The sequence below is a fragment of the Copidosoma floridanum genome, unplaced genomic scaffold (assembly GCF_036245765.1).
Source record: "Copidosoma floridanum isolate Cflo_tuat_1 unplaced genomic scaffold, Cflo_Japanese_pri ptg000006l, whole genome shotgun sequence".
Classification (NCBI taxonomy): domain Eukaryota; kingdom Metazoa; phylum Arthropoda; class Insecta; order Hymenoptera; family Encyrtidae; genus Copidosoma; species Copidosoma floridanum.
In genome coordinates, this window is record NW_028321883.1 from 6,669,049 (window position 1) to 6,689,466 (window position 20,418).

General features: G+C 32.4%; 1 protein-coding gene across 6 annotated transcripts in view; it reads left to right on the top strand.

Moving 5' to 3' along the window:
- The window catches only part of rno (PHD finger protein rhinoceros), a 266,357-nt gene that overhangs the window by 229,222 nt on the left and 16,717 nt on the right, over positions 1-20,418 (top strand). For all 6 annotated transcript variants that reach the window (XM_089598647.1, XM_089598646.1, XM_089598651.1 and 3 more), the window contains one exon: positions 11,008-11,586. In XM_089598647.1, coding sequence (XP_089454773.1) covers positions 11,008-11,586 — 579 coding nt within the window. The remainder of the gene's footprint in view (positions 1-11,007; positions 11,587-20,418) is intronic.

Sequence of the window (20,418 nt, forward strand, 5' to 3'; positions counted from 1 at the left end):
GCGTTGCTGAGAAAGGTTATTATTGGTGATGAGCCATGGGTTTTATGGTTATGAACCTGAAAAAATAGTGATTCAATGACAAAATGCAGTTAAGAATAATGCGAGGAGAGAACTCAAGGCCATCCTTAAAAGTGAGTTTCAAGACTGTGTCGAGAAGTAGAAAAATCGCTGAATCCGTGTTGTTCAATTAAATGAGAATTACTTTGAAAGATGCCATTTACCGGATGATGAAAAATAACGCCAGCGTAGTTATATTCGATAATACTACCACTTTTATTGTAGGTAGCTTCAATTTTACTTCTTCACCACCTGGCGAATTCTACTAAACTATAGAAAAAAGCTAGCGTATTCTCGCAAAACTGTAAGCTTATTTATTGCTACTGTTAATAATTTTTTTAAGATAAAAACTACACTAAATCCACTGAGGAGATAACAAGGGGTTCGCTAGACCCATAGGAAGAACGAAGCTTTATAAAAATAAGTACTGCATTCATGTAGTTCACTGAAACAAAAACTTGAAAAACGAATTTAAAAAAATAAGAAAATTCAGTTCAGTACTCACGATAGTCGAACTTCGTAAGTACTGTACTTATGTATGACGTACTCACGAAGTTCAGCTATCGTGAGTACTGAACTAAATTTCCTTATTTTTTTAAATTCGCCTTTCAAGTTTCTGTTTCAGTGAACTACATGAACGCAGTACTTATTTTTATAGAGCTTCGTTCTTCCTATGGGTCTGGCGACCCCCTTGTTACCTGAGAAATTGTGTGCCTTTATACTTATCTCATGTCTAAAGAACTTCGTTCTTACCGTGGGTCCCATGACCCATTTATACCCCCTGGTTTGATTCTTTTAATTTGTTTTTTTTTCATTTCTTATTTTTTTTTTTTTTTTCATATTTCATTTCATTATTTTTTTCATATTTCATTTCAATATTTTTTCATATTTCATTTCATTATTTTTTCATATTTCATTTCATTATTTTTTCATATTTCATTACTTTTTTTCTTATTTTTTTGTATTTCTTTTATTTCATTTCTTTTTTTATTTTTCTATTTAATCTTTTTTTTTATTCCCTTTTTTTATTTCATTTTTTTTTATTCCATTGTTTTTTTCATGTCTTTTTTGATTTCATTTAATTTTGTTTTCATATTGCATTTCATTACTTTTTTTTCTTTAATTTTTTTTCTTACTTAATTTTTTTTGCAATTGTATAGCCGATTAATACAATTTTTGTTTTATTTTTATATAAATATTTAATGACATTTTGCCATTATTTGTTTATCAAATTTAAAATAAGCGCCCTTAAAAACCATTAAAATGATATGTAACTCGAAATGTACATATTTAATGATCTTACATAATTTATTTATTATTGATTTAATAATTTATATATTTATAAAAACCATTAACACGTTCTGCAACTTTATTGTATATGTTTATTTTAATAATTTATTTAATTAGAAATAAATTTATTCATAACAGTTATTATTAGCATTATCTTAATGCCAAAAAACATCAGGTTTAAAAGAAATCGGTCGGTATTTTATGCACCAAATGCATAAAATTCTAATATTTAATGTGTAATAACGCGCCTTATTTGAATTAATCTACATAACCATACTTGTGCTAATTAAATTTTTTTTTTTTTTTAATTTTTTATTTAGAAAAAAAGTTTTTTTTTAGGAGGAAGACACTTCTATTAAGCGAATTCCGTTTTATGGAAATCTTTCGTTTTTAAAATTCCAGTCCCCCAAGAACGCGACATAAAGAACTTCGTTTTTATATAATCATCAATTGAATGTATTATCAGTAAATGCAAATAAAAATGAAAAATAAGTTACGAATCACACGATAAGTACAAGAAACCGAAATCCTATAGTCGGCAGTGCTCGCAGCAGAGTGGGTAAGATACTCGACTTGTATGCAAGAGGTTGAGGGTTAAAAACTCATTCTTGGAGTGTTTTTTTTTTCATAAGGATTGTAAAAGAAAAAATTCGAAGTTAAATAAAAATTATTGTGGGAATAGAAAATTAAAATTCGTTCAAAAATTAATTGCTTCGGAGTGTGAAGGGGAATGGTAGGCCGAGGTGTGCAGGAGACAAGCGTAGCACGGTTGGAAGATATAGGTCGAAGGGAAGTGTGTAGGGGACTGATAGTAAGGGCGACGGGGTAAGATCGGTTTTAAAATTCCAGCCCCCCCAGTACGCTACATAAAGAACTTCGATCTAAAAATTTTACATTACGTTATGTGTCCCTTCATATTTCCATAGAAATGATATAATCATTATAATATATTTATGAAAAATGAAAATATTTTAATAAAACACACACGCACGCGCGCGCGCGCGCACACACACACCAACACCCACCCACACACACACGCACGCACACACACACACACACACACACACACACATATATATATATATATACAGTACGTTCTCTTTCAGTACCACTATATTAATAACACAATAACTTGAATATACCTGAATCCACAGTTCCTGAGAATTAAATATTCAATTTCAAATCATTTAAACAATCACCAAAACATAACACGTTAATAGAATTTTAAACAATAATTGAAATGTGTAGATTTATTATATCCACAGAACTTTGTATTTCAATTGACGTACCCGAAGTTTCTGAGTTAATAAATATTTCAAAATAATTTTCCGAATTCTTACTTTTTTGAAATATTTATTTCCAAAAATGAAACTGACATAAAAGTTTCATTTTTTAAGATATTTTAAACTATCGTCAATTTTGTTTTAAAATGAAATTAGTCCTTACTGTACAAAAAAAGATAAAAAATTTTGAATAATTATTTACCATCTCTTTAATATAAACTATAATCTAAAGAGTTTTTGAATTGTTTAGGTTTAGAACTATTAAATTTTGAATCATCATAAGACTTTCTTTTTTGTTTGATGATTAACGTATTACTTATAAAATCGTCAACTTCTAATCGAATTTTACTTTCATTTTTTAAGGAATTGAATTTTTTTATTTTTAAAAAGATCTTTTTCTGAGTAATAATCGATTATTATATTATATGGTTTCTCAGAAGTTTTTTTTATTAAGTGCGTGTGTTTGAGTTGTGGTATTGTTGAGCAATTGGCTTAAATTTCTGTTTTTATCAATACTCTTATCATTATTACGACAGATTTTTTTTGTTTTCCAAATGATTTTCGTAAGATATCAAATAAATCATGAATTTCAAATAAATTTTTTGTTAGATTTTCAAAACCTCATTTATCATAATGACTAGAATTTATAATTCTATTAAAAAATTAATTTAGTTTAAGATTACTATTTGAATTTTTAATTGCTTAAATATTGTTTTTACAAAAACTAACTATAACGTAAACATCTAATAAATCTGAGAAGCTTTTGATTTTAATACTTGTTCCATTTGACCTATTTTTTGACATTATGTTAATATAATTTATTTCAGAATGTTAATTAAAGTGTATTTTATTGAAAAATAATACCATGAACAAAATTTGTAGTATTAAATACGTCAATACAAATATAGTATGTACATAAAAAATTTCAAATATTAGTTTTTATACTTGGCAAGGAATACTGAAACAAACTGATTCTTACATTTGTGATTTTTCAATACCTTAAAAGAATGGAATAAAAGTAATATAAATGAATTTCAAGTAAATTAAGTTTTACAAAAAGGAAGTTTTAACTTCTGACGCTGGAGGTTGGCGTGCAAAGTGCGCAGAGGGGCGAAGCTGTACTAGTATATATATATTACATTTTCATACACACGATGTAATCATTATAATATATTTATAATAATATTTAAATAAAATGCACTCATATTTATTCATATATTTTTATTATATATATACACTATGAACTTTCTTATGTGCTTTTTTACTACACAATGCTCACCGAGGAGGTAGATGTAGGCGACCTTCTCGCAGAAAAATTGCCTAATTTCCCCCTACCCCCTCCCATTAATAGGAGGTCTCGCATCTCTCTTTTCTACCTTCTCCCAAGTGCTACGGGCCTTGTGTAGTGCCCTTTGTAGGAGCCGGACGGAAAGCACTATAATATACAAAAAATATATATATATATTTACACAAAAATATTATATGCAGAACAAAAATATGTAATAAATGTGTCTGTGTGTGTGTTTTATTAAAATATTTTCATTTTTTATAAATATATTGTAATGATTATATCGTATCTATGGAAATATAAAGGGACACGTAACGTAATGTAAAATTTTTTTACAAAGCGATTCACTTTTTGAAACAATTTTTTAATAGTTTTATTATATTCTACCTGAAAAATTCTAACAAATTACTACATTTTTCATGTTGCAATATTTCTTTACGAAGTACTTTCGATTTACATATCATTTTATACATGTCATCTTACTGATACATAAAACAAAGTCGCAAAAACCGTTGTAATCACTAATCGCAAAAACTACTTAACCGAGCATGCAGAAATTTAGCACACTAATTCCTGACACTTCCTGAATGGTTATAGTGTAGTTTTTATCTTAAAAAAAATTATTAACAATAGTAGTTAATAAGCTTATAGTTTTGCAAGAATACGCTAGCTTTTTACTATAGTTTAGTAGAGTCCACCAGAAGGTGTAGAAGTAAAATTGAAGCTACCTTCAATATAATTAAGTAATTCTGGTTGTAATACACTCGAGCAAAGTATTGATCACTGCAGTCGTTCACTGGCAATGTGTAAAGTATAGAGCTGAGAGCCATGCAGCTCGGTACCCTGACTATCGACGACATTGCTCACCCATGGACAAGCGAGTTATGTTGAACTTCATCCTGAACTACTATGGTTGGTAAGTGCCACAAAAAAATGGCGTTCTGGACTGCAACGTCTCGGGTATTATAACAGGAGACGTCTAGCTAGAGCACAATCTACTCTAGCAATTCTTTCAATTGGAGCGGCGTTACTTTTATCGGGAAAAGTTGCTATGTAATCCCGGCTGTTTTGGGGCAGGTTTTTTTGTAGAATTTTCGTTCAGAGTAATTCCAGGATTTTTTCATTGACCCACAGGTCTTCGGGCCTGGGTGAATGCGAAACAGTGTTGGGGCTATAGGTAATCGCCGGCCTTATTGGTGAGGAGTGGTCCCTGAAACGTGGGGCTTCTCTGGGAATGCTAATTAGGGATCCAATGCTTCAGCAGAAAGTGCTGGCTTAACCGGTGAGGAGTGGACATCTCGGATAACGGAGTCTTCTTCAGGGAAGGGCTACACAGTGGTGGGTGTACCAGATGCACCATTGGTGTAGAGAGTGTCAGCTTAACTGGCAAGGTGTTTTACCGGAGATACTCAAAATGTGCCCATGGATTAGGTATGATATCAGTAAAAGGTTTGGAAATGGGTGCGGCAATACACCCCCACACATACGTAGTGGGTGGGTGGCCCTGGTGACTAGGCCAAAAGGCTGTCACGGTAACCCAAAAAAAAAAAAAAAATTCTTTCAAACGACCTAATCGAGAAAATTCTACCAAAGCAGATTTTGCCACAACTTCAAGCCAGGGAAAACTACGCTGAGGAGTTCGGGCCGCTACAACAACCTCCTTCTTAGATGCTCGTCATAACGGTATACCTACAGAGACGGTATACTACAGGCCTACTTTCCCAACTGAGTGGTTTATTATCAGAGGATAAACCCGAAGACGATATATTTTGTGGCCAGTGGCGTACCTTCCTTCAGCACGGCCTCCGTACGCAGATACTCTGAAGGTAAGAGTCAAGCTACCCGCAGCTGGCTTTCCATCATAAAGTACAATAATGAATAGGGCTATCATAAATATTTACGTTTCCAACTTAACCATTATTTTCATCGGTTATTTTAAGGGCCACGTAATGTTAAACTACTTTGCCAGCAAATACATTTTCACTACTATCTCTAGCAATGATTTGTCGACTAAAAGACTATCGAAAGCCGGCCACTATTAAACAAAGTTAGTTATCTACTGGCAGACCTCACAAGTGGAGTTGTTCGTTGCAAGGCTAAGAACATCGGTGACCGTCGACCCTGCATTACTCTTTTAACTCTTAGCATTTAACCAGGAATCAACGATCTTCTTCAAGGTCTGCGCTGGGTGAACCTGATAGCTAGAAAGCTTGAGAAGAAAATGAGGGGTGACAAGTAGGTGCAAGGTCAAATTGCGCGGTGGTGAGGGGGCAGTGGAGAGGGTAATCATGAATTTTATTGGGTTAGTTTGCCATTGAAATAAAAACAATTTTTACTTGTTTTAGGGTGTGCGAGGGAAACTTCGGGGGTTAAGGAAAGCTATAATAGAGAATGAGGAGGGGGAACAGGTGTAAAAACTAATTGAGCGGTGGTAAGGGGGCTGAGGGGGAGGGGGTAAATCAGCTGCCCCCTACACTATTACCTATTTTTGTGGAATCTTACTCCCACCCAACTAATCATCGCAGTTTCTGATACCTACCCACACACATTTACGTATACATGCTATTTGGTTGTTAAATCTATTTTTTTAGAAAACTGCGATGATATATAAACTTAACAAATGAACCGATACACATACGTATGCATGTAAGTAGACATCATTTGCTAGTATTATAAATTTAAATAATATGGCAAATGTACGTGGACGTCGTTTCCGTATGATCATGAAATTGGTGGCCAGAGTTAGCAGCGGCAGGGGCGAACAGGTGTCAAGGGGCTTTGTGGCTTAACAAAATAACAAATATAAAAGCCAGCCACAGCGCGAAACAACTATTAAAAATATAAATTAAGTATTTAAGCTTTATTTAATGCCAGTATATGTCAAGTAAAAAAGTTATATACGAATTGAACAAAAAATAATATCACTTTCCTTTGTAAAATCGCTTACAATTCATATCCCAGACGTTTAAAATTCAAAGTGCATACTATATTATTGGTATACTATTGGAATATATTAATTCTACCACAGGTGAAAAGTTATGTTCAAAGTTATAAACAACTTTACTATCACAACATAGCATTGAATTTACATGTAACTTCAATGTTGATAAAGTAAAAATTTTAGTCACAGAACAAAATTACAAAAAGCGCCTTTTTTTCGAAATGTTAAATACACATTACTTCGATAATAATATTAATAGAAAACAAGATACAGAGAAATTGAAAAATTGTTATAAGTCTCTCGTTAAGTCAATTGGGAAAGTAGACTATCTTAATGTACATTATTTAAGGGCTCCTTTCATTTATAGTATTAGAAAAACATGTACTGTTGATGCGCTTCTCACAAAAAACTGGTTGCAATTCTTATTTGATTGTATTGCGTGCGTGTACTATGTCATTTGTGTATGTGCAGAGTATAATAGCAGCTTAACTTGAAACTCTGACTACATTACGAGTTTACGTCACTTTCGTAAGAGCCAGAGGTATGTTATACACTCAACTTAATTTTTGTGTTTATACAAATATTATAACATATAAAACTGTGTTTATTGTATTTCATTAAACTTTGTATTGTAAAGAATTTTTTATTACTCATAGCTTTTTGTACCTGATGAGGACCAGGACGTTGTCCAAACGGTCGAAATGTTATTTCTGTTCTTGAGTAAATACAAAATATGACAGTATCACCATTGGACATTGTTTTCAATTATTTACCAACTGTCATTGGACGTCTTATTTGATCTTTTAAAATAAAGTTTATTTAAGTATCATGATTAATTAAACTTAAAGTCATTGCAGTATCCTGAAACGTTTTATAATTAATATTGTTAGGTGTTTTTTAAATTTTCAAATCATGTTGCTTCATGCTTTTTATTAAATAACTTTTAAAAAATGTCTTGTTATATTTATTACATTTAATATAATTATTTGTACATTTAAATGTTTATATTTATAAGATAGTAAGATACTGTTTTTAATCTGCCTATTGCTGTATTTTCTTTCTGATTTTTTCTGTTTTCTCAAATCTTAAGTATATAGTTTTTTTAAGTGTTCGATTTCTTGAATAATTTTACTGTAACTTACTGTTAACATATGAAAAAAAATTCATAATCGTTCGTTTCTTACGCCATTCAATAGTTGTTCGCCCTAAAAAGCTGTTGATTTTTATTTTCTCACGTTAAAGTGTATAAACAAGGCTGGTTTTTAAAGATGTAATGATTCGAAACTAATTAAAATTTTTTCTTATACTACCGCCAAAAGTACGACTTTCTTGTCTATTCTCAGGATAAAAAGTGAAACATTGTTTCTGGGTAAAAAATCGCATGTACTGCTTGTAGGAAAAGTATTGTGATATTCTCTGCATGGTTGTCTCTCAAGCTGAAATCGATGGAAGCATATTTTTAGACAAGAATGCTAAAATACGTTGCCAATAAGCAGCAAGTACAATTTTTACCTCTGAGGTTATGTTGCATTTTTCTCCCTAAAATCACGGAAAAACGTCATATTTTTGGCGGATGAAGAGAAAAAATCGATACGGGTGCTCAGAAGAAAGTTCTACATCGTCTTCAGGGTGTTTGCTGCTTGGCGGCAGCTCATATACATTTTTGCCTTGGTGTGTAATATACTATTTTTTTTCAGTTACGAAACTTTGTTACCAGAGAAACGATGTTCAGGAGTCTCATATTTCCACTTTTAAGCATTACAATCAATACGAATGCATATCATTCCACCTGTTTTAGTAGCTGGCAAATTTAAGTAACCAATGTCTGGGTTAGAATGAAAGTCTCGCATATGTCACTGAAAAGATCACTTATTCGTTGATTTTGACGCTGCTGTTTTAATCTTGATAAATGTTCTGCGACAGTTTCTTGATGCCTAAAGTTGTATATATTTTAAGAATTTGAAGTTTTCCTTTCAATACGCCCTCTTGAGTCTATAGGCATTGTTATAAACTTTTTTGAGCCTTATTTTATTGACGCTTTGCACTCCCAGGCCACACTTTGCGCCCTTGTAATCACCTTGGGCCTACAGGCAAAAAAATTTTTTGCTTCCTTCGGGCCCAAAGTCATTTACTGGGAAACAGCCCCAATCCAAGCCTCACAGCCAATAACCCAATAACCACTGATTTATATTTCAACACCTATCTCACCTACTACTGTTTCGCAATTTGCCGAGGTACACCTATAAGGCAAAGACAAATCTGGAAATATCTGATACGATAGGTTCACTAAAAAATCGGTTCTGAAACAACGTGTCTAGTGTATTTCTTCTGTTAAAAGCACTAAACTCTTTTTTCAGCTATTTAGTTGTTAATGCATTTTTTTTTCTTTTATTTTAACTCACAAAAAATCCATTCAAACTTTCCCCCAACCCTAAATTTAGTACCTGACTAACCAAAAATTGTTTTCTAATTTTCTCTTTGTTCTTATGTAAGTAAACGTATGGATCTATAATTTCTATCAAGCCGTTAAGGTTGTATAGGACACCCCTATTACGCTAGAGTGTACGTTTCAAATAAAATTTCTTATCACGTCTTCTACATATTTAACAATAAAATTGTTAATAAATTACAAATATATAGTGTGGTTGAATCAAGAAAAAAGTTTTTTTGAAGAAATTGTTCAACTATTTAAAACAGTATAGCCATTTAAAAAAAATGTACTCAACGCTTGTTAACTTGTATCATTTGTTTCTGATTTTGATCCAAAATCTTTCAGTCTCTTAAAAAATTAGTTATCTACATTCGTAACTTTTTTTTATTGTAAAGCATTGATTATTTATGATAAAAAAATATATGTTTATAATAATTTTACTTAAAAATAATTTTTTTGACAGAAATGATCAATATTTTACGTTCAAAAAAAGTTACGACCTTCGATAATTAATTTCTCACGAAACTGAGAGATTTTGGATCGAAATCGAAAAACAATTATGCAAGTTAACAAGCGTTAAGTAGATTTTTTATACGGCTATATTGTTATAAATAATTGAGCGATTTGTTAAAAAAAATTTTTTCTTGATGTAGCCACACTATATGATTGTGATTAATTAACAATGTTATCGTTAAGTATTGAGAAGACTTGATAAAAATTTTATTTGAAACGTGCACTCTAGCGTAAAAGGGGTGTCCTACACAACCTTAATTATTTAAAAAAATTTTGTAATTACTTACATAAAAACCTTAATAACTCATAAAATCATCTCTTTTTTTTTTTTTTTTTTTATTTGTATACCAAAAAATTTACCTTATTAACTATTTTTATGACGTTATTCTCTATTACATTGCTCTGTCCTTTTATATACTGGCTGAACCTTAGAAGTTTATTAAATTTATAAGCTTTTTACTAACCATACTTATGTATACGTGGTACGGCATGTTTTGTATCAAGTCTATGAATACTGTCAAATATGTATACATAAATACCCATAGACATATAATAAAAATAGACTACTCGTTCTTATGTACGGCACTAAAGCACAAATAGAAGGAGATACAATATCGAACGTGGGTATCTGTCTCTCTCGTACATTGTCAAAGGTGGGAATGTGTGAGAGAGACTGATACCCTCGTTCGATGTTGTGTCTCCTTCTACTTGTGTTTCAGCACCGTACATAGAGCAGTCTTTATTTTTTATGTGTCTATGTAAAAACCATTTAAAATTTTGAAGTAAATAATAAAAATCTTAAAGTATTTATCCTGAGTGACGTAGCAACTAACGCACCTTACATCAACTATTAGCCGTTAAATAATCTGGTTTACATTTTTATATTAAAGTAATTATTTTTGGACTAGCGCACATCAATATGTCATATTTGTTACAAATGTAAGTTTAGAAAAGGTGTATTAAGAAGAAGAGCCTTTTGAAAAAATTTATTTCTTATTCACGTAAAATACTTGAAAACCCCAATTAGCTAGACTGTTTTTCTCCGGACTTCTTGTGAAAACGGCATTTTTTCGATGGAAAAAGCATGTTTTTCTTTTATGCCAGTCATATTAAGATTACTTGTACGATCATGATTAAAATAGAAAAGTATCGTAAAAATAATTTACATTATAAAGTGATAATACAATTAAAAAATTTTTTTTAGGCGGGCCATAACAAACCCTTACTTTCACCACGCTGCGGTGAACTATCAAGTAATGGAATGCGAGTGCAAGGCCAGGCGCAAGATAACGAGAAGCTTCGTAAATTTGTGCAACTACGACAAGATCTGGAGCGCGTTCGCAACCTCTGTTACATGGTGAATCGTCGTGAAAAGCATTGTCGCACGCTATTTCGGCTGCGTGAACAAACTTTTCAGAAACAAGTTATGCTGCTTTCGAGTATGTCCCTCACATGCGTTGCAGAAAACGCCATACTTGAGGCTAACCATGCGCCTTCTCTCTACGACCGACTGTATTCTCATCCAGATGCTGAATTCCAAACGGCCAAGCTAGAAACTTTGGTGGCACGCATCCAGGGCTTAGATATGCCAAATACGCAGCTCTCTGCTGATGAAAATAAGCTTCAACAAGATTTCAATGGGGCCTCTAATAAACGTTTATATTGTAATGGTTCAGTATCACGAAAAAAACTGTATGCCAGTGATCTCTCTTCAATAAGTTGCAGTGAGACAGAGCAGCCTAAAACTAAAAGTGAGAGCAAAACTTACAGTGGCAAAAAATTGGTAAGTTGATTGTTTTTAATATCAAAAAAATTAGTCAATTTTGTGTGATAAAAATAACAGTATAAAATAATTTTATTTGTTCACCTAAATTGGCATAATAGGTTACTAGTAGCACTAGCTGTCTTGGAAAATAAAATAAGAGTTGTAATCAAAGCTTTGATAATTTAGTGGTTATTGTGCTAGCCTGGTATCCGGAGAAACTCGAGGGGATGTGGGTTCGAACCCTGTCGAAAACTTTTGAGACTTTTTTTTCGTGCTTTTTCGATGGGATAAGTACCCAGGGTGCCAAAAAACCACTTATCCGATTTATCAAAACGAATTAGTTGGAATCATTATTTTCAAATTCAAGCTACATAACTCATAAGCATAACTTTCTTAGTTAACTTTTTCTCGCTTACATATTATAAATTACTTTTTATCAACTAAAAATTAAGTTTTCAAATATGATATCGATTAGCTACAAGAAAACATAATTTTTTGTAGGCACTCTGACAAGTACTTCAGCCAAATTGTCTACCACAATAATAAACAGTTTCAGTTTAAAATTAAGATCTTAGTGTCATTTATTTGGTATGATTTTTGATCCTTATTAAATAGTTTTTATTGTTATAAAAAAAAAAAAAAAATACACCATTGAAATGTTGAAAAGTCACCTCGTAAGTTTTTACATGAGATCTAACTTTGATTTCATCATTTCAGAACGTAGTGCGGCGCTGGATTGAGCGAGCCGCCGATTTAGGCCACGCTCACTTCCTCGCAGTGCCGTGCGTATCCAGCGCCGCCACTGGTACCTTGCGAAAAAATACTATTTTCCGATACATTTTTAGGGTACTTACGAAAAATTTAGAGATACGAAAATTCAACCAGAGTTAGATGAACATCTTATTAAGAGAAAACATTTTGAAAAATGACTATGTGGTGTAACAACTTTTTTAGAGCAATTTTTCGGAAAGACCTTTTTTTAGGCTTTTGATGGCTTGCAAAAAGTTTGCATCCGATCGTCTTGAAATTTTTTGGGTTTGTTAAAAATCACAAAAACCATGTTCTATCAAAATTTGGAGTAAAAATTCTCATTAGAACGCCAGTTATGAAATACCGAAAAATAGGGTGAAATTAGCACTTTTTGGCAATTTGCGAAAAACTGGTAAGGCCGATTTGGGTTCAACAGGGCTCATTTTGTTCGTCTTGAAATTGCGCATGTTTTTCATACGGAACATTTTTTTGGCCAAATTACAGCTTTTCTGATAGAACCAAAATACCCAATTTGGCCATTTTTACCACTTTTTTTGGACCTTTTGATGACATTTTTTTCATCCGAAAGTGGTTACGTTTGTTATCGGGCTCAAGATCTATACAAAAAATTATTTTTGCCCACTCTGGATTTTCATAAAATAAGGGTTGTTTTCATCTAGTGTGCTCACACTATTAGTAAACAGGAGGTTGTACGTTCGATCCGTACTCGGGGATATTTTTCTCGTTCTTACTTAACATCAAGATTTTATTTCGCCTGATAAGATCAACAAAGTCCAAACAATTCATCTATTCGTAAATAATATTGGGCAAAATGGTTATACTAATATCATTATGTTTTGAGAAAACTTGAAATGTACAAGGCAAATTGTTGACTTATAAATGCATAACACATAATTTGCAAGATTTTATTAAGCCGATAAAAATGTCAGCAGTTATAATTAAGAATTATCAATATAAATTGATCTGCTAATAACTAACAAATCCTTTGCATTTATATACATATTCAAAAGGGGTTTAAGGGAGTTATGGAATCGATTAAAGTTTTGTGCCTCATCAATAGGATCGATGTAATTTATGAATTCATAACATAATGTATTGGATAACTAGTCATTTATTTTGAAAAACTAAGTTAGTTAAAGCACATTTTTTAAATTAAAAAAAATTAATCAAGCTTAAACTTCTTGAGCTTAATCGATAACTCAAGATAGAAATGAAAAGTCAGAATTCAGACTAATAAGATGTAATCTGACTTCTCGTTTTTCTTCTTCAATTTATAACACAGGTCTAAAAAAAAAGTTATTCTCCGGACTAGATTATGTTACGTGTTGTAGGTTTAAAGGATTGATGAGTCCAAATTTATGAACTGTGTAACTGCATCACTGCAAGATTTTTTCACAAGCTCAAATAATAGATCTGAAAATGTAGTGATTGCTGATATCTGTATTCTAATTAATTTTTAATACATAATCCTAGTTACCATGTAATTACTAAACCTTTTGATCTGGAAATATAGACACCGTATAAGGCTTTTCCTACGTAACCGTACAGATTCGGGTTTAACGATCCCAGAAACATAAGATAAACATCGCCTAGTCCGGTGAGCTATTTTTTTGTAGACCTGTGTAATTAATCTTGCTGAAGTCAAACTCTATCACACATCTACCCGTTAAACTCCTGCACATCTGTTTGAAAATTTCCAGTGCTCCAACCCCTTTTCAAAAACTTCCGCTAACTCTCCTGCTGTTCCCTGCATTTTCCTCGCGTATTATTAAGACCACCACACAGCCCCCTCGCAGCGCTTGCTCATTTATATTATTTAAAAGTGTTAAGCAGTAGATTTATTTTATTATTCATGCAGTAGATTTAACAGGCTTACGATTGGTTGGAGTCTGTATCACAATTAACATAGTGTGATTCTAATATTTGCACTAAAAATAACATATAATGTGCTCATTGTTTTTATAAACTCTAAAATTAAATCTCGAAACTAAATGATGTATTCTCTTGACGTAGAATATAGCTTGGTGTTTGTAAGGGTTCTATTATTGAGTTAATTTTCTCCTACTTTTGATTTTCTCTCTTTTGTGGTGTTGATAAAGAAATTTTTTTTTCTTGACAAATAGTGGATTTTGTCTCAAAGTAGAAAGTGTCTGAATTTCTTTTCCTTCAGTTAGTGTTTCATCAGGCTTTTTAATAAATAAATAACTAACGTAAATAGCGGTTATAGTTCAATGTGTATAACTATGTAAATCCGGAAGTACGTGCATTTTCTTGATGTTTCCGTTTTTCTCTAATTGTTCAATAACTTAATGTAAAGGACGTTCTATGTTAACTTTAGTCATTATTGTTATTTCACAGTTGGAGCTCATCATGAAGCCTAAAGTAAAATAGTATCAAATTACTATTGATTCATAAGTCTATTTCTTACTTTTGGGGTGTGTGACGTTAGAGTATCCAACTCCATGTCTTCTTTATAAGTCGAATTTTGAATGATTTAGGTATTTTTGGTTTCTCTTCAAATTCGACATAGAGTTGAGTTGGTTCGTGTCTCTGGGTTCTGTGTTTAGTGGATTGGCGATGCGTTTTATAAATTTTTTCGACCTACTAAGTGTCATAGTTTTCTTACAACAACTTCTTGCTTTGTTAATAGTTATTTTCATTATAATTATAATGATGACAGCTTCAAAGACATTACGTATTAAAGTAAAAAAAGATGTTTGTTTTTCCTCCAATTCGCAGTTTCGTATTTTCTCCATTTGGTTTTTTATGTTTTGTATATGTAATTCTTCATCTATTTATGCTTTATTATTAAAATTGAGTACTCGAATCGATTTTATAGCGTCGTGGCAGACATGAGTGTCCTTTGAGAGTTCATGTAATACAGATAAGTTCAAGTTCATTTCTATCTAATAGGTATATTATATCTGAGTGATGATTGATGATGATAACCAAATTGTGCAATGCAATATCAAAAGGTTTCATTTTATCTTTAAATAGGCGTGTGTTTCAATATGAATTCATTATAGTCAAACCATTTCACTGTCTTCCAATCAGCATTTTTAATTTTTGTAGTACTGATTCGTTCATATTATATTTCAGGGTTCATTTCCAGTTGTTTTATGCTGTAGTTGCCATGGTTGGCATTGTTTAAATCTGTCCAATCTCCAGGTACTATTGTCATTTAGATGTCTAGTATAATCCGCATCGTTATTTTTTTCTCAGGAAGACACGTAGAACATAATTCTTACAAGGATATTATTATTGGGGAACTAGTTTTAATTTATCTGTGTGTTTTTGTATGATTTCATCATTATTATTTTTAAGTAATACATTACTTCCCTCTAAAACTGTTTTTACTTTTAGGGGTTCTTTATAGTAGCTGTTATATATGGGAAAAGGCAATAACTAGGTAGCATTATTAGCTATACGAATAACATATTTAATATAGAAATTAGCAAACCATTACACAAGCAAGAGTACAGAAGTATTTCGGTGAGTGGCTTATCGTATACGTGCGCCCTGGTTTAGGGTCAGCACAGCTCTGACGTGTTTACTGTATCAACTATACTTCGCTAGTCCCACGCATACATATCAGTCACACGCAATACAAATTTATATTAGAATGCCGATACATTACAGTAGCGATTAAATTTATGGGAACGCACTCCTTTCTTGACCCACCCGCAATCTCCTGGTATAGCATTTAAAAGCTTTATTTTTCTGTCGTATCTTATTTTTGCTTGTAATTTTATTTTTATTTGTTAGTTTCCTGCCACAATTTGCATTCCTGAAAGTCGCTTAATAAGATCTTGTAAATATAATAGATAGGTTCGTAAGCTTTCATCTGTAGTTAGCTTCAAAGGCAACTTTGCTACTCTCCCAAATACTAGTTCGTAGGGCGTAAAGTTTGTTGCTGCATGTACACTCGTGTTGTAAAAGCTAAAAATTTGGCCATATTGTCCCAGTCATAAGTTTCAGTGTAAGTTCTTATGTCAGCTATGGCGGGCTACTAGTATCGGGGTCAAATCTAAGTGAAAGTATTTAAAGGGTAGAATTTCTCTTGGATCTGTTTTAATCATTACATCGTCCTTATTAGTATTTACTGCCATAGTATTACATAGGCTGTTCTCATTTCTTTATATTCCTTCTTTTAGATACACATCATCATCTCGTATGTCGATACATGGCAAGTATCCTTCAATGAAATTGGTAATAATGAAATCAATTTATACTATTTAACATGTTTGAGCCTTGATCGGGTATTAAGTTAGTTTATTAGTGTTTTTTGTTCCTCATTAAGGCAATGTTGTTCTACACTAGGAATATTTTTACTTTATTCAATAGCATGGGGTTGAAGTGTATCTTGGTCGTCTAATTCTACATTTTATTTTTAGAGTCGACTTACGATGTATTCGTCATAAAATTTTTGTTGGTTAATTTTATTCCTAAGACACTCTGTTTCTTTGTTAATATAAAGGGGAGTAGCTAAAATTTTATTTTCCTGCGCTTGTTTCTAAAGTTAAATTGCCGTCTATTTTATTTCATCCCTTTCCAATTGCTCTATTTTTTAAGAGTTTTATTTAAAAGAATAAGGTTCATTAAGTCATCATCTATTACTATAGCATCATGATTATACGTAAATTGGCTTGTCGTTCTATACAAAAGTTTTATTCTAAGTGACCGCCATTTTTGATAGGAAAATCGGATCACATGAAAAATTATAGGTTTTCCTAGCATAGTTGCATACGTTTTTTCTTTTAGTTAACTGAATGGTGGGGTATTATTCTGGTAAAGTTATTAATTTCACTAGTCTCTGCTTGTAAGCATCGATGTAACTGGTCTTATTTAATCAGGTTTGTGGCGACGCCATTATTGAGCATGAGTGTGATGAAGCGATTTTTTCCTTCTGGGACTGACAACCTTATTCTTGTAGGCTCGTGATTTACGCCAAGTCCCTGGTACTTATCAATGTGGACGGTTTTGATTTTGTTGTCAAGTTCATTACTTGTGCTAAAATATTTAGTATAGTGGTTGAATTTTGTGATTGGAGGCTTACCTCTGAACAACGATTTGGGTGAGCCGCCTTGGAGTTGAAATAATGTGACAAATGATCATCTCCTGGTTGGTACTAATTTTGAAAATTTTTATTTTAATTATTAGGTTTATATTACAGGCTACACGCCACTGATAATGCATAGATATCTATGAATATTACTGAATACATATAGTAGTACTAAGTTAAAGCAATTTTTGTCTTCAGGAATAATTAAACTTGAGTGTTATATAACAAAAATGCCCAAAAAATACGGAAATTTAGGAAAATTTATTTTTGCAGACTGTACGCAACTGATAATGCATAGATATTTGTTAATGTTACTTCATGCATATAGTAAAACTAGAAAAAAACAATTTTCAGCCTCCGGAATAATTTGATTCAAGTGTTATATCGCAAAATTGAACAAAAAATACGGATAAATAGGGAAAATTTATTATCACAGGCTACACACCACTAATAATGCACAGATATTTAACAATATCACTTAATACATACTGTTGACGCTTTAAGTCAATCGAATTATTGACTATCATACGCGGAGCAACTGCCACAATTTATGCCATGGTTGATAGTAAAGGAAAGGAATACAAAATAAACTCTAAGAACAATTTTCTAAACTCATGGAACGAAATTGACTTTATTTGTTTTACCTTTCGAAAGGCCTCGAATAATATAGTTGCCTGGCCGCTCGCAAAACACACACCTTTTATCTCTTCTTAGTAAATTTACAAAATACCTGCGCTGTGTTACTAATCTGGCTCGCAGATGTTGAGGTGAGACGAAGGCCTTGATTTGACGAAGGAAAAACGATGTATTCGTCGGTGCCTCCAAAAGACTGCTCGTTGCTGATGAAGTCCACGGCAATTGATAAGTTGTAGTTTTGTCGCTCTCTCGAATCTCCAAGTTTGAAGAAGAGTCGACACCGTGGCTTCCCAATCGCTTGCTCCGGCCGAACTGAACTCGAATACGCTTCACACCATCGACTACCTCAAGAAATTTTCCCCCACGCATAAGGAAAAGCGAGCTATCCTTTGTCTAGTTAATACCTAACAACACACAGACTCACACAGAGAGAGCATACCTACTAGTCAAATTACAATTTTACTCTCTACTCTTACATCTCTCTCTCTCTCTTTCTCATACATCCGAACACATACAGTAGTAATAAGTGTCAGCAATTCTCGTCTTCCAGAATTATTAAACTTAAGTGTAATAATCCAGAAGACGAAAATTGCGTTAACTTATTACTACTATATGTATTAAGTAAAATTAATTAATTAATCCTCTATGCATAATCAGTGGCTGTAGCCTGTGATGATAAATTTTTTCTAAATTTCCGTATTTTTCGGTCACTTATGCGAGATAATATTTAAAATTAACAAACCCGGAAGATGGAAAATGCTGAAACTTAAAACTACTATATAAACTAAGTTATGTCAATAAGTTTTTCTGCATTATCAGTGGCGTGCAGCCTGTGATTATGAATTTTTCCTGAATTTCCGTATTTTTCAGTCATTTTCGCGATATAAAACTTGAGTTTAATTATTTCGGAAGACAAAAATTTATACAACTTATTACTACTATATAAACTAAGTAATATCCATAAGTTTCTTTGTATTATCCAAGGCATGCAGCCTGTGATTTTGATTTTTCTCTGAATTTCCGTATTTTTTGGTCATTTTTTCAATGTAACACTTGAGTCTAATTATTCTGGAAGACGAAAATTGCGGGAATATATCATTGATATACGTATTCAGTATTATTTATAAATATCTATGCATCATCAGTGGCATGCAGCCTGTGATAAAAAATTTTCCCTTAGTTTCTTTGTTATTTGTGCGATTTTTTTTTTTAATGATGAACCTCATAAATAAAAAGATTTTGAAGTTGAAAAATGCTGGAACTGTTGTACATTCTTATCGATTATTCTGTTTTTACTGCCATCCCCAGTGTCGTACAGCTTTTTTAGTTAAAACGTCTTAAAATTTTTGTTTATTCTGGACATTTCCACAATGAAATATCTAATATATTAAATTTTTGAGGACAGGAAATATACATTTTTAGTTATTTTATTTTACTACTACTAAGATTATAGTGTCGGTATGGATGATTTTTTATTTTTTAAGTCATTTGTACATACGTATACAACCTATTTCAACTTTATTGGGTTATTGAGTTACATGGGTCATTGCTATATCCTGACGGTTTTACAGCGAGGAGCTCTTTTTTTATAGTTTTCACAAGTTATTGCATAGACAGAGACTAACCTCGATTTAGATATATTTTTTAGGAAAATAGATAATGTAATACTGTCAACTACCGCAAAACTTCTAGTATTTGTTTTAGAACAGAAAAAATAATAGATACTGGAACGCAATAAAGACATAGTTTTTGTCTTAACTTAAAAAAAGTGGATTATTGTCGGTAAGGCATGGAAAAAGGTCATATTTTTAGTCTAAATTAGGAAAAAGAGCATAGTCTTCGTTGGGACTTGAGAGAAGAGCAGAGTTTCTTTCCAGATTAGAAAAAAATGTGTACTTGAACAAAGAGTTAAACTTATCCTTACTACCTTAATTTTATTGTATTTCTTATTGTCTCTACTTCATCGTCATTTTTAAACCTTAAGTCCTTTACATAACACCTAGCATCATCATTTTTCTTGACACTATGCCTTTAGCACCTACACAAACTCACACTCAACTCGATATTTTTGATCCTATATTTCATCTCCTCCTGTTACCTCTTTCTCTCTCTCTCTCTCTCTCTCTCTTTCTCTCTCTCCCTTGTGCAAGTGCTTTTCAGAAATGCGCTTTACGCTTATAATAGAGATAGGCTTTTGTCCTGTAGGCGACCTGCGGACATGTGGAAATGTCTTCATGATATTGGAGCATCTTCGAGTGCGAGTGCATCACCTGTTATCGCATTCGATGGTGACGCCCTTAATCGACATTTTGTGGGTGCTCCGTTGGTGACTGGTTCCTTTGCTGGCCGATCATGTGATGTGCCATTTGAGGATAGATTTT